Source organism: Bubalus kerabau, chromosome 10 (assembly GCF_029407905.1).
Source record: "Bubalus kerabau isolate K-KA32 ecotype Philippines breed swamp buffalo chromosome 10, PCC_UOA_SB_1v2, whole genome shotgun sequence".
Classification (NCBI taxonomy): Eukaryota; Metazoa; Chordata; class Mammalia; order Artiodactyla; family Bovidae; genus Bubalus; species Bubalus kerabau.
The window spans coordinates 28,377,955-28,393,671 of record NC_073633.1 but is presented as its reverse complement, the minus strand read 5'-3'; the positions used below and the strand labels follow the sequence as shown (position 1 = coordinate 28,393,671).

Genomic DNA, 15,717 nt, shown 5'->3' with positions numbered 1-15,717 from the left:
TGTGAGAGTTGGACCAATTCTAGGTGCCGAAGAATTGATGCTTTTGAACTGTGGTCTTCAAAAGAGAGCCCCTTGGCTCTTGAGAGCCCCTTGGACCGCAAGGAGATCAAACCAGTCAGTCCTAAAAGAAATCAGTTCTGAATATTCACTGGAAGGACTGATGCTGAGGTTGAAGCTCCAATACTTTGGACACCTGATGCAAAGAGCCGACTCATTGGAAAAGACCCTGATGCTGGGAAAGATTGAAGGCAGGAGGAGAAGGGGACGACAGAAGATGAGATGGTTGGATGGCATCACCGACTCAATGGACATGGCTTTGAGCAAGCTCCGGGAGCTGGTGTTGGACAAGGAAGCCTGGCCTGCTGCTGTCCATGGGGTCGCGAAGAGTCGGACATGACTGAGCAACTGAACTGAACTGTACTGAGGTCAGATATGACTGTGCTGTAATCTTTAAGATCACCACCAGAGGGCGGGGCTTCCTTCAGATGCGATTCCTTTTTGTATTCAGGAGCTGGTTTGACTTGCCTACTCTGTAGCCACAAGACAGATGACTGCTGCTGTGCAGAAAGGGGTTCCCGGTTTCTGAGTGAGGAGCTTCTGTAACATCCAGCCGGAGACTAACTTTGTTAGTTTTGATGTTTCTAGGGAACAAGAACTGTTGCCAGAATGTTTTCTGCCACTCACTCAGTTCTTGTCATCTTCTTAATACTTGGTAAGTAGCATTTTGTCCTAAAATGATTTTTCATTTTCCTATGATAACAGGTAAGTTTTATTTTTCTTCTCTGGCTGAAAACTCCTCCTATACATTTCTACTATAACAAAGTGATTCTCTTGTAGGAGGGACCAATGGTGACTCAGTGAACCAGACAGAAGGCCCAGTGACTGTCTCAGAGGGGGCTCTCCTGACCCTGAACTGCACTTACCAGACCACGTATTCAGGTTCCTATCATTTCTGGTACGTCCAGCATTTCAACAAAGCTCCTCAACTCCTCCTGAAGGGCTCAATGACAAACCAGAGGCCAGAGCATGAAGGTTTTCAGGCCACTCTTAAGAGTGACAGCTCCTTCCACCTGCAGAAACGGGCAGTGCAAGCATCAGACTCGGCCGTGTACTACTGTGCTCTGAGTGACACAGTGAGAGAGGGCTGCGGGGGAGCTGAGCACAAACCCAAGGGGAGCAGGAGGCTGAAGGCAGGAATAGGTATATTCTCTCCTTGATCAGAGTTTAGTTTACATTTAGAGTTTTTCAGGAAAACCAATCAAGCTCAGGTCTTATCCTAGAAACTCAGGAGGTTGGAAATTGCTCTACAGGGATAATAGGGTGGATGTCAGTCTTAAAGAAGACCCAAGCTCCAATCCCCAGAAGCACCCTTGTTCAGCTAGAAAGATTCCTCTCTTCCCTAGACTGACTTACAAAAAAATCTATTTTTCTCATAATGTAAGATGGATATTAGATGCCACAGAATTAATAATTCATTTAGAGAAAAGAAATAGATGATTAAAAGCTGCATCACCTGAATCATAATCATAAACCAACACAGAAGCACCAAGAAAATCACATACCAGTCTGCATGTGGCTGAGACGTAACACTATTGAGGGGCTGTTTTCAGTGAAAGCCTTTGAACTGGAGCTGCTGCAGCCGTGCGATGAAAAAGCGTTTGTGACTTTTGAGTGGCTATGTTTCTTTTATTATTTATTTGTTTATTTTTTTTTGCTTCAGCTGGGTCTTTGTTCCTGAACTTGGGCTCTCTCCAGTTGCAGTGAGTGGGGGTTACTCTTCACTGCAGTGAATGGGCTTCTCAGTGTGATGGCTTCTCGTTTGCAGAGCACAGGCTCCAGGCGCACGGGCTTCAGTAGTGGCAGCGCATGGGCTCAGGAGTCGTGGCACGCAGCCTCTAGGGCTACACTTCTGATATAAGGAAATAAGAATGCATGGTCTGGTGAGCTTGTCCTCATTTTGACTATAGGGTGGATATTTAAAAGCAAGATTATTTTAGCACACATTATTGATTACTGTTAGACACATAAAGCTGGACAAATTTTGTCCACCAGGAAACTTGCTATGATTGCATTAAACAGACAAGGAACTTTATCCAGCGTAAATTCCCCCAGAAACCCATGCCTTGGATTGTAGGAAGAAAAGCTATGGTGATTGAGAATAAACAGTTTTATCTTCCTGTATGAAAGAAAAGCTTACGAGCTTATTTCACTGTAAATTTGGGCTGCAGATCCCTCCCTCCAAAAAGGAGCTATACAAAAATGGATGACTCTTTGTTCTCAGAGCTCACTGTAATCATAATAAATTGTTTTTGTCACAAAACATATGTCTATCCTAGATGCATTGACTGAATATGCATGCAGCCCTGATGTAACTGTTGTTAATTTAATTACTGCATGGCAATCCACTCCAATATTCTTGCCTGGAGAATCCCATGGACAGAAGAGCCTGGTGGGCTACAGTCCATGGAGTCACAAAGAGTCAGATATGACCAAGTGACTTTCAAGTCTAAATAGGCAGGTTACAATCACCAACCACATCCACAAGCCATGGCATGACACAGGCAAACTGATATCAGCCAGGTACATTTCCTGTTCTGATGCAGAAGCATCTCACAGCTCAGTCACTGTGCATGTGCCCTGGCAGGCACAGGTCAGGCATCTCGACCCGAATTTGAGAGAGAACACAGAGCCTTTCACTCAGAGGAAGAACGTCCAGCATGGGGCTCCCTGGCCTGCTCAGAGCTGTGATAGCCTCTGTCTGCCTTGGTAAGGCTGGTAAGGATGACCGCAAACAGACTCAGCTCTGCTCAGCTCCCATGTGTAGAGGTAAGGCAGGTTATTATTGTCTGTTGAGGTTTAGGAGAGTTGGTTAACTGGCAGAGGAATTAGAACTGTTAATCCTCTGTTTGTTCCTTGAAGCCCTCTGAGTTCTACCAGAAGAATCAGGCTCTTCCTTTCTGTCTCTCTTTCTCTCTCATATATATATATATATATATATAGAGAGAGAGAGAGAGAGAGAGAACAAAAAAATTATATATATATATTATATAAATTATATAAATATATATAAAATATAAATATATTTATATATTATTATATATTTATAAATATAAATTATATATATATAATTTATATATATATATATATATATACTTTTTTTTTCTTCTCTCTAGGATCCATCATGGCCCAGAAAGTAACTCAAAATCGGTCAGAAATTTCTGTGCTGGAGAAGGAGGATGTAACCTTGAACTGTGCATATGAAGCCAATAGCTATACGTATTGTTTATTCTGGTACAAGCAACCACCAAGCGGGGAAATGATTTTCCTTATTCATCAGGAGTCTTACAATGAGCTGAATACAACAAAAAGTCAGTATTTTTTTAACTTCCAGAAAGCAACGAGTTCCATCAGCCTCACCATCTCAGACTCACAGCTCGAGGACTCAGCCATGTATTTCTGTGCTCTGAGAGACCACAGTGATGCCACTGCCTGAGGGAGCCCCACAGAAACCTCAGATGTCAACGTGTGGAGTCCCCCAGCTATGAACACCTTAGTGAGATTCTCGGTAAGGTCAGGAAAAGGTAGGGGGGTTAGAAGTGAAAACTTCACTGTAAGGAAAATGCTATCTTTAGCTCAGAGTGCATATCTCAAAGTGTCATTCATCAAAAATACCTTTATCTTCAATTCTTTATCTTGCAGATGATCGTTTGCCAAAAATTTTTTTAAAAACTTTCAAATAGTGATTTTATTAAAGTATGAAATTTGGCTTTAAAAAATTCAATAGTATTTGACTAAATCTGCACCTGAGTTGTCAGAGTTTTAGGTTCACTGCACAAATACTTATGCATTGCTAAGTCTGGCCATCATTGTGGATCTGAAATATCTCTGGAAGGACACTTCTTGGACCCTCCCTGTGCCCTGCCTCACCCGTGCCATGAATGACTTGGAATGATGTGCATAGAGTAACTGTTACCACAAATCTTTACCCCAAGGAGAAATGAAACCCTACAGTTTGCTCAGAACTAACCTCATCACCTGGTCACATTCCCTATGTGAGATTACAAAGTTATGTATGTTTAATGTAGAAAATAGAATATGCAAAGAAGGAATGCTAAAAACAAAATAACTCACCAATTTTACTAGTCAAAAAACCTCTATTAGAGATTCATACCTTATAGGGTATTTCTAGTCTGAAATTTTACCTGACAGTATATTGTGAAATAATTATTTCACATTATTTACAGGTCAACATCACACATTCTAATGGTGATATTCCAATGTGTGATTTTATCATACTTCTGGGCTAATTCCATTTTACTAGTTTTTTAAGTTGTTTTACTCACTATAGTAAACAATATTGGAATAAATACAAAGGTATTTGGTGGTTTTCTTGACAATTCCCAGGAGTTTAATAGGAGTTTACCATTAAATCTTTCTGATGTGGCTCCCTGCTCATTTCTGTGACCCAGGAGAATAGAGCATTTTCACTCTGCAATTACTAAACAGTCATATTTCCCTTATTTCACAAAATTCTTTTATACGAAGGCTTTGCTTTATACTTTAGTCCCAATTAACTCCAATTAACTTGAATTTTGGATGTCTGCACCACATATGTACAGAGTAGATGTCATATAACATCCTAAAGAGTTCAGTCTCTGCACTATTGGGTGATATTAGGTGGGAATTAACCTAGTGGGTTTGCTTTCATCTGGAATTCCAAAAAGGAAGACACTCTTCTTTGTGTAAGGATTTTCTATCCCTATTGTACAAATAACAATGATCCCAATAAAGAGCAACTTTCCAGAAAAGAAAGTATAAGTGTGTGTGTGTGTGTGTGTGTGTGTGCATTTGCGACACGCATGTGTGTGAAGGAGAGAGATGAGAGAGAGACAATAGAGTTACATAGCCAAGTCATCAAGTAATTAACCAGTTAAAAGAGTTGAATTTTGTAAAACGTGTTGGAAAGAAGGAAGTTATCTAGAGATCAACTTTTAATGAAGAAAATAGATTTAAGCAGTTTCAAGGAATAAATCAAAACACATCAAAGAAGAAAAATGTATCCTAGAATTGACTCTTTGCAATCCCATGAACCGTAGTCCGCCAGGATCCTCTGTCCATGGGATTTCCCAGGCAAGAATACTGGAGTGGGTTGCCATTTCTTTCTCCAGGGAATCTTCCTGACCCAGGGATTGAACTCGCATCGCCTGCATTGGCAGTCAGATTCTTTACCACAGTAAAGTGAGAGAAGTTGTCATTGCAACCTAACGTGAGCTTCAAAATCCTCCAGACTCCAGGGGAATATTTCAAACTCTCTGAGTCAATCCTTTGAATCTCCTCTAACGTGAGGATGATTGAAAATATATATCACCACAGCTTCACTTTTTTCTCTTTTGTTTTTAATATTTTAAAAATTTATTTGGCTGTGCCAGCTCTTAGTTGCAGCACATGGGATCTAATTCTCTGGCTGGGGTCAAACCCAGGTCCCTAGCATTGGGAGTTCAGTATCTTAGCCACTGCACCACCTGTGAAGTCCCTATTTATTCTAACTCTTTAGTGAATTATCAGTTTTCTCATATATCATTATTGTGCAGAATAGGCTAAGGAAAGTTAAAAAGTGGGCTTATAAATGTTTTGCAAGTGTCTTCAAGCTTGTATTGTGGTCTCTCTCCATGTGTTGTTCTCATGTATTGCAGGCTGTCTTCAAAGCCCAAGACAAAAGGGATGTTGCAATTAATATGCTTTTATGTATCTACATCTATATCTATAATTATGTATTGCATTTTTCAGTAGCTCAGTCATGTCTGACTGTTTGTGACCCAATGGACTGCAGAACACCAGGCTTCCCTGTCCTTCACCAACTCCTGGAGTTTACTTGAACTCATGTCCATCGAGTCAGTGATACCATCCAGCCATCTCATCCTCTGTTGTCCCCTTCTCCTCCTGTCCCCAATCCCTCCCAGCATCAGAGTCTTTTCCAGTGAGTCAACTCTTTGCATGACATGGTCAAAGTACTAGAGTTTGAGCTTCAGCATCAGTCCTTCCAATGAACACCCAGGACTGATCTCCTTTAGAATGGACTGGATGGATCTCTTTGCAGTCCAAAGAACTCTCAAGAGTCTTCTCCAACACCACAGTTCAAAAGCATCAATTCTTCGGCACTCAGCTTTCTTCACAGTCCAACTCTCACAACCATACATGACCACAGGAAAAACCATAGCCTTGACTAGACGGACCTTTGTTGGCAAAGTAATGTCTCTGCTTTTGAATATGCTATCTAGGTTGGTCATAACTTTCCTTCCAAGGAGTAAGTGTCTTTTAATTTCATGGCTGCAATCACCATCTGCAGTGATTTTGGAGCCCCCCAAAATAAAGTCTGACACTGTTTCCACTGTTTCCCCATCTATTTCCCATGAAGTGATGGGACCGGATGCCATGATCTTCGTTTTCTGAATGTTGAGTTTTAAGCCAACTTTTTCACTCTCCTCTTTCACTTTCATCAAGAGGCTTTTGAGTTCCTCTTCACTTTCTGCCCTAAGGGTGGTGTCATCTGCATATCTGAGGTTATTGATATTTCTCCCAGCAATCTTGATTCCAGCTTGTGCTTCTTCCAGCCCAGCCTTTCTCATGATGTACTCTGCATAGAAGTTAATTATACAGCCTTGACATACTCCTTTTCCTATTGGAACCAGTCTGTTGTTGCATGTCCAGTTCTAACTGTTGCTTCCTCACCTGCATACAGATTTCTCAAGAGGCAGGTCAGGTGGTCTGGTATCCCCATCTCTTTCAGAATTTTCCACAGTTTATTGTGATCCACACAGTCAAAGGCTTTGGCATAGTCAATAAAGCAGAACCACAAAGCAATACCACTTCATATCTATCATAAAGGCTAAAATTAAAAATACTTACAATGCCAAATTCTTGCAAAGATGCAGAGAAATTGGATCACTTATACATTGCTGGTGGGTGAATGGTCCAGTTATTCTGGAAAACAGTTCAAGACTTTTGCATAAGTTTAAATACTCACTTACCTTACAACTCAGCAAAGCACACTCCTGGGTATTTATGCTTGAAGAATGAAAAACATTCACACAAAAATCTGTACCTGAATATTCATGGCAGCTATATTTGTGGTCACCAAAAACTGGAAATCAGCCAAGTATCTTTCACTGGGTAAATGCAACTGTAATATATCTTTTGTACAATGACATCATATTTACAGATTTTTCTCAACTTTCAATAGAGTTGTGTCTCAATAAACCATTTTCAGTTGAGAATATCATAGGTGGAAAATACATTTGATATACCTAGCCCAGCCTCCCTTGAAGGTGCTCAACATTTACATTAGCCTACAGATGGGAGAACTCATCTAACACAAAGTCTATTTTATACAAAAGTGTTGAAAATCTCATGTAATTTATTGAGTACTGTACTGAAAGTGGTGCTTCCCAGGTGATGCTAGTGGTAAAGAACCTGCCTGCCAATGAAGGAACATAAAAGACACAGGTTCAATCCCTGGATGGGGAAGACCCCCTGGAGGAGGACATGGCAGCCCACTCCAGTATTCTTGCCTGGAGAATCCCATGGACAGAGGAGCCCACTGGGCTACAGTCCAGAGTGTCACAAAGAGTCAGACACAACAGCAGCGACTTAGCACACACACACTGAAAGTGAAAACCAGAATGGTTGTATGAGTACAGAATGAATGTAAGTGTGTCGGTTGTTTACGCTCATGATTTCAGGGCTGGCCAGGAGCTCAGCTCACTGCTGCCAGGAGCTCAGCTCACTGCTGCTGCCCAGAGTCATCCAGAATGGTCTAGTCATTCTGGAATATATGCCACATGTTGCTAGGATGGGAAAAGATCAAATTTAAAAATTCCAAGTATGGTTTCTACTGAATGTGTATTGCTTTCTTACCACTGGAAAGTAAAAAAAAAAAAAAAACCCCAAAATCAATACCATAAGTTGGTGACAGTTTGTAGCGATTAAAAGAAACAGACTACTGATACATTTAGCAGCCTAGATGGGCCTTCCTAGGTGAATCAGTGGTAAAGAATCTGCCTGAAATACAGAAGACCTGGGTTTTATCCTTGGGTTGGGAAGATTCCCTGGAGAAGGAAATGGCAACTCAGTCTAGTATTTTTGCCTGGGAAATTCCATAGACAAAGGAGCCTGGCGGGCTACAATATATGGGGTCATAAAGGAGTCAGACAGGACTTAGTCACTAAACAAATATAGTCTAGATGGATCTCAGGATGCTATGGTGAATGAAAAAAAAGTCAATCTCAGAGGCAACATGGTGTATGATTACCCTTATTGGATTATTATGATTATATACCTAGTATGATTCTACTTATACAATATTCTCAAAAGGACAAAATACAGAGATGAAAACGGGATCAGTAGTTACTGGGGTTATAAAGAATTGCAGGGATGGGGAAGGTATGCAAAGAGGGTTTCTTTAGAGAAATGGAACAATTCTGTGTCATGATTTTAGTGGTGGTACAAGAACCTATATATGTGATAAAACTTCATAGAGCTTCATATCAAAACCAAAGAGCACATATAAAAACTGATGGGTAATATTACAGTCTGTATTTTGATAAAAAAATTTTATCAGTATCAGTTTCCTAATATATATGCAATTATTGTATTAATATATATCTATATTTTATAATATCATGCTGCTGCACAGGCTGCTGTGGTCATTCATGATCTCCTCTGCTTAGTTACAAATAATTTCAAGCCCAGGCATTCATTTCCTGCCAGCACTCAGAAGTGAAATGGGACAGAAGAGTAGATGTCTCAGATAAATACAACCTTCCCTTTCTGCTTCACTCATTTATGAGTTATCTTGATCTTAAATTATGTGAACTGGCACTGTTTTAGAACTTGTCTGTATTTTCTATTCTACTTGCCTCTTTGCTTTTGTTCTTTTATATTAATTCATCTATTACAGCAATGAAACCAAATGGAAGATTGACAGCTGCATTCCACATGGACATGAAACAGTGCAGAGAACTTCAGTCACCAGCTTCTGTGGGGTTGACAGGTACTAAGTGTTTGCAGTCTGTAGATATTAAGTTTCGTAGGAGTGCATTATAGCATTACATCAGGGAAAACTCCAGCATGTCTATCTTAACTTTATTTTACAAAGAGAAATAATAAAGAGTGACTAACAAGTGAGACGGAATACTCTGGACCAATGAGACAGAAAATGTGACATGATAATTCTAGGACACATGATCTAATAAGTACAATTCTACATTTAGAGGTAAGAGGATTGAATACCCTGATCCCCCTCAAAGTCTAATGCATAAGAAGCAGTATCAGATTTCAAAAGAATATTTTATTCCTGTTATAATTTCATTTAAATACAAACCACTGAATAGGCTCTGAAATTCAGATGGACTGATTTTTAAAAAATTATTTCATGTGGAAGTAATTTTATTTATTGAAAAATCTGAGTAGATCCCTGGAACTCAGTAAAAAAAATAGAAATAAAAAAAAAGAGAGAGAGAGAGATACATTAATTATTTTGGATAAGATTGCTTTTTACCCAAAAGGCCTAAGATCTGTGAATATTTTAAAACAGTCACTAGATTCTGGATGGAGACAAGTAAGTAAAGGTTAATGAATGACTAATCAGTAGATTACAAGAATGTTTCATAGGCTACACAAAATTATATCTTAAACAGGATGGAAAAATCATTTTACTGAATAATTACCGATGTATGTCAACTTGTTTAATCTTCAGTTTCCCTCAGTTCAAACCTTTAATATTAATTGCTTTCTTCATGCCCCTTTTCAGAATCTGCCAAACATAATGACCAGGGAAAAATAGGTAGACAAAGTAAAGATTTGTGATGAGCCAGACAGTAGTCATATACTTAAAGCTATGGTTTTTCCAGTAATCACGTATGGATGTGAGAATTGGACCATAAAGAAAGCTGAGTACCAAAGAATTGATGCTTTTGAACTGTAGCATTGGAGAAAACTCTTGAGAGCCCCTTGGGCTGCAAGGAGATCAAACCAGTCCCTCCTAAAGGAAATCAGTCCTGAATATTCATTGAAAGGATTGATACTGAAGCTGAAACCCCAATACTTTGACCACCTGATGCGAAAAACTGACTCATTTGTAAAGACCTTGATGCTGGGGTAGATTGAAGGCAGGAGGAGAACAGGATAACAGAGGATGAGATGGTTGGATGGCATCACCGGCTCAATGGGCATGACTTTGAGTAAACTCTGGGAATTGGTGATGGACAGGGAAGCCTGGCCTGCTGCAGTCCATGGGGTCACAAAGAGTCGGACAGGACTGAGCGACTGAACTGAACTGAGACTTTTTCCATCTGTGCACAGACCATGTGGTTGATCTACATGACAAACCCCACTTCCTGTCTTGGGGGAGAGTCACAAGGAACCCAGGTACTATGTATATGTGCTCTCAGGCACTTAAAGACACTGAAATCTCAGCTTGAGGCAGAATTAAATAGATTTGTGCAGGGGAATCCATGCCTCATGCCGCTCTCCAGCCTGCTCTGGGTGCTCCTGGCCGTCACCTTTTCTGGTAGGGATGCTTTCAAGCATGGGTGCGAGTGTTCAGGGTGAAAGGCCTGCACACAGGTGCATGGTGCTTCACCGGGACTTGGGGAGGAAAGGAGGACTGGAGAAAAGCAAGCATCTTAGGATTTCAGTTTAGTTTTTCTTTTTGGTGACCTAAATGAGTCTAATTCCTACACTATTTTATTCACTGCTTCATCTCTGTTTTCTGATTTTTTCCACAGGATCTGGTGTGGCCCAGAAAGTTACTCAAGACCAGCCAGACATAACCCGTCAAGTGGAGCAGTCAGTCACTCTGAACTGTCAGTATGAAGTCAGTTGGTACATGATCTCCTACTACATTTTTTGGTACAAGCAGCTTCCCAGTGGACAGATGACTTACCTCATTCGTCAGTATTCAGACGATGGGAATGCAAGGGATGGCCGTTACTCTGTAAACTTCCAGAAAGCAGATAACTCCATCAGCCTCACCGTTTCAGCCTTACAGCTGGAAGATACTGCAAAGTACTTCTGTGCTCTCCGTGAACTCACAATGGTTGAAGTAATGGGAAAAGCTGAACAAAAACCCCAGAGCTTAATAAGAGAGAGCCTCCATGCTGCAGGACTCCAGCTGAGATGCACACCTGCAGATCCCAGCAAGAAATGATAATTGTGTGGTTGCTTCATCAGTGGTCTGGATCATAGAATTTAATTCTAAGTAAAAGCTTCTTCATTGTTATTTGATGTCCAGAGTAATTTTCTACTGTTAACATTCTCTTGTTGAATTTTTGACTAAATCAATCATACAGAACATGTGTAAAGTTGTCTAAACTTGCTCCATAAATAATTAAAAGTGACAGTTTCACTAAAATACACTCGCATCACAAGTCTGGGTATAGTTACTTGGAATCATCATAAAAATAATTTCCTTAGTCCTTTATTCTTAGTATTGTGTCACTGAAGGTACAATCAAAGAAGCAGAACCACCAGTGGTGTGGAATAAGAAATTAGTTATAAAGATTAGGACTCAGGTAATTGCTAGATCTGGTGGAAGAGTGTATACAAATCTGTTATCTTGGTATCTGATGTTGAGACTGAACTATTTGTTTGTCAGCTAGAGTAATATTTGAAGAAGAAAGTTGGATATAGACCAGAGCATGGACAAACTATGACTCATAAGGACAAACTAGAGCCATTAGGTAAATGGAAACCACAAAGACACACTAAAATGTGTCTGTTTCACCTCCTTCAGTCTCACAGTAGTGGGTGACCTTAGGAGAAGTGGGTGTCATTTGGAGACATGCTGCCTGCATACTCGGCCCAAAGCAGAGAAGACAAGGAGGAGGTTTGGTGGGAAGTGAAGGAGTTGTGAGTCAACAATAAGTTGAGCTATCAGATCAGCAGCAGCAATATGATTGAATAACCATAGTCCCTGGAGCCCTGTACCAACCCCCAAAACATAAAACCTATGGCTACTTCATCACAATCACCTTGCAAATGTTACACAAATTTCTTTTGTGGCCAATCCTAACCAAGAACAATACGGGAAACACTTTCTGGGAAAGATATTTCCAGTTAGTTTAGATAGTACAAAGCTGCTACAGTACCCTGTTTGTTAACCTGGCATCCATCTGTACTCTCTTAACAACTTTTGAATAAAGAAAGTAAAACTATGCTTCTTGCTAATGTTGTTGTTGCTGTTCAGTCACTAAGTCGTGTCTGACTTTTTGTGACCCCATGGACTGCAGCATGCCAAGCTCCTCTATCCTCCACCATCTTCCAGAGTTTGCTCAAATTCACGTCCCTTGATTTGGTAATGCTATCTAAAAATCTCATCCTCTGCTGCCCCCTTCTCCTTTTGTGTTCAATCTTTCCAAGCACAAGGGTCTTTCCCAATGAGTGGCTCTTCTCATCAAGTGGCCAAATTACTGGAGTTTCAGCTTCAGCATCAGTTCTTCAAATGAATATTCAGGATTGATTTCCTTTAGGACTGACTGGCTTGATCTCCTTGCAGTCCAAGGGACTCTCAAGAGTCTTTTCCAACACCACAGTTCTTGCTAATATAATGCAGTAATTCCTCATTCAACCCAAAAGATTCTAACCTCATCCTGCGAAGATTATAGCAAGTTCATTTATCCATTTGGGAGTGAAGTTATTTTCTTTTATAGCTAAGCCACATTCTCCCATTGAATCCTTTATCTTCACTGCTGCTGCTGCTGCTAAGTCGCTTCAGTCGTGTCTGACTCTGTGCAACCCCAGAGATGGCAGCCCACCAGGCTCCCCCGTCCCTGGGATTCTCCAGGCAAGAACACTGGAGTGGGTTGCCATTTTCCTTCTTCAATACATGAAAGTGAAAGTGAAGTCGCTCAGTCATGTCTGACCCTTAGCGACCCCATGGACTGCAGCCTACCAGGCTTCTCCATCCATGGGATTTTCCAGGCACCACTAAGCTATGATAAGATATAAGATCGACTTATATTAGCATATCTTACGTTACTACATGCAGGCAAATGGGAGAGGGGAATTAAAATTGGTTAATGTGATACATAAATATATTTATATCAAAATGAAAAACAAATTCACTTAAGTATTATTGTTCTCATTCCTGAAAATGACCACATGATTATAGCTGGTATTTATAACTACCTCTTCTATTACCCATCCCATAACCTCTTTGTTCATAGCAAGCATTTCCACTCACTGCCATACTTGACTTCCTACAAAACAATCTCCTTATTCAGAAGCAATGCTATGAGGAAAGCCATAAATTTGAATAAGGAATTCTGCAAGTCCACCACTCTGGTTTTGGCAGAAGATTGTGACTTTCACTGCAATGATTGAAGGCAAATTCAAAAATCTATTTAAGTGGAAACAATCTTGCCAATATCCATGGACACTTTCCATATTGTATTCTGGGAAACATCATTAAGAATGATACTTAACTTCACATCAGAAACAATAGAAGCCACCAAGGTAAAATATTTTTTATTTTTTAATTTTCTTTTAAATTTAATTTGTTTATTTTTTTAACTTTACAGTATTGTATTGGTTTTGCCATATATAAAAATGAATCTGCCACAGGTATACACGTGTTCCCCATCCTGAACCCTCCTCCCACCTCCCTCCCCATACCATCCCTCTGGGTTGTTCCAGTACACCAGCCCCAAGCATCCAGTGTCATGCATCAGACCTGGACTGGCGACTTTTTTCATATATGATATTATACATGTTTCAATGCCATTCTCCCAAATCATCCCACCCTCTCCCTCTCCCACAGAGTCCAAAAGACTTCTATACATCAGTGTCTCTTTTGCTGTCTCGTATACAGGCTTATTGTTACCATTTTTCTAAATTCCATAAATATGCGTTAGTATACTGTATTGGTGTTTTTCTTTCTGGCTTACTTCACTCTGTATAATAGGCTCCAGATTCATCCACCCCATTAGAACTGACTCAAATGTATTCTTTTTAATGGCTGAGTAATACTCCTTTGTGTATATGTAGCACAGCTTTCTTATACATTCATCTGCTGATGGACATCTAGGTTGCTTCCATGTCCTGGCTATTATAAACAGTGCTGCGATGAACATTGGGGTACACGTGTCTCTTTCCCTTCTGGTTTCCTCAGTGTGTATGCCCAGCAGTGGGATTGCTGGATCATAAGGCAGCTCTATTTCCAGTTTTTTAAGGAATCTCTACACAGTTCTCCATAGTGGCTGTACTAATTTGCATTCCCACCAACAGTGTAAGAGGGTTCCCTTTTCTCCACACCCTCTCCAGCATTTATTACTTGTAGACTTTTGGATCGCAGCCATTGTGACTGGCATGAAATGGTACCTCATAGTGGTTTTGGTTTGCATTTGTCTGATAATGAGTGATGTTGAGCATCTTTTCATGTGTTTGTTAGCCATCTGTATGTCTTCTTTGGAGAAATGTCTATTTAGTTCTTTGGCCCATTTTTTGATCAGGTCATTTATTTTTCTGGAATTCAGCTGAAGGAGTTGCTTGTATATTTTTGAGATTAGTTGTTTGTCAGTTGCTTCATTTGCTATTATTTTCTCCCATTCTGAAGGCTGTCTTTTCACCTTGCTTATAGTTTCCTTTGTTGTGCAGAAGCTTTTAAGTTTAATTAGGTCCCATTTGTTTATTTTTGCTTTTATTTCCAATATTCTGGGAGGTGGGTCATAGAGGATCCTGCTGTGATGTATGTCGGAGAGCGTTTTGCCTATGTTCTCCTCTAGGAGTTTAAAAGTTTCTGGTCTTACGTTTAGATCTTTAATCCATTTTGAGTTTATTTTTGTGTATTGTGTTAGAAAGTGTTCTAGTTTCATTCTTTTACAAGTGGTTGACCAGTTTTCCCAGCACCACTTGTTAAAGAGATTGTCTTTAATCCATTGTATATTCTTGCCTCCTTTGTCAAAGATAAGGTGTCCATATGTGCATGGATTTATCTCTGGGCTTTCTATTTTGTTCCATTGATCTATATTTCTGTCTTTGTGCCAGTACCATACTGTCTTGATGACTGTGGCTTTGTAGTAGAGCCTGAAGTCAGGCAGCTTGATTCCTCCAGTTCCATTCTTCTTTCTCAAGATTGCTTTGGCTATTCGAGGTTTATTGTATTTCCATACAAACTGTGAAACTATTTGTTCTAGCTCTGTGAAGAATACCACTGATAGCTTGATAGGGATTGCATTGAATCTATAAATTGCTTTGGGTAGTATACTCATTTTCACTATATTGATTCTTCCAATCCATGAACATGGTATATTTCTCCATCTATTAGTGTCCTCTTTGATTTCTTTCACCAGTGTTTTATAGTTTTCTATATATAGGTCTTTAGTTTCTTTAGGTAGATATATTCCTAAGTATTTTATTCTTTCCATTGCAATGGTGAATGGAATTGTTTCCTTAATTTCTCTTTCTATTTTCTCATTATTAGTGTATAGGAATGCAAGGGATTTCTCTGTGTTGATTTTATATCCTGCAACTTTACTATATTCATTGATTAGTTCTAGTAATTTTCTGATGGAGTCTTTAGGGTTTTCTATATAGAGGATCATGTCATCTGCAAACAGTGAGAGTTTTACTTCTTCTTTTCCAATTTGGATTGCTTTTTTTCTTTTTCTGCTCTGATTGCTGTGGCCAAAATTTCCAAAACTATGTTGAATAGTAATGGTG

General features: G+C 39.8%; 2 gene segments (V, D, J or C); both read left to right on the top strand.

Moving 5' to 3' along the window:
• The first annotated feature begins 666 nt into the window (after nucleotides 1–666).
• LOC129621965 (T cell receptor alpha variable 18-like) lies at nucleotides 667–1,217 on the top strand. The segment is given in 2 exon segments: nucleotides 667–712; nucleotides 838–1,217. Coding segments are annotated over 2 exon segments (426 nt in total).
• Nucleotides 1,218–10,518: 9,301 nt separating this feature from the next.
• On the top strand, nucleotides 10,519–11,350 carry LOC129621964 (T cell receptor delta variable 1-like). The segment is given in 2 exon segments: nucleotides 10,519–10,567; nucleotides 10,785–11,350. Coding segments are annotated over 2 exon segments (471 nt in total).
• The last annotated feature ends 4,367 nt before the right edge of the window (nucleotides 11,351–15,717 follow it).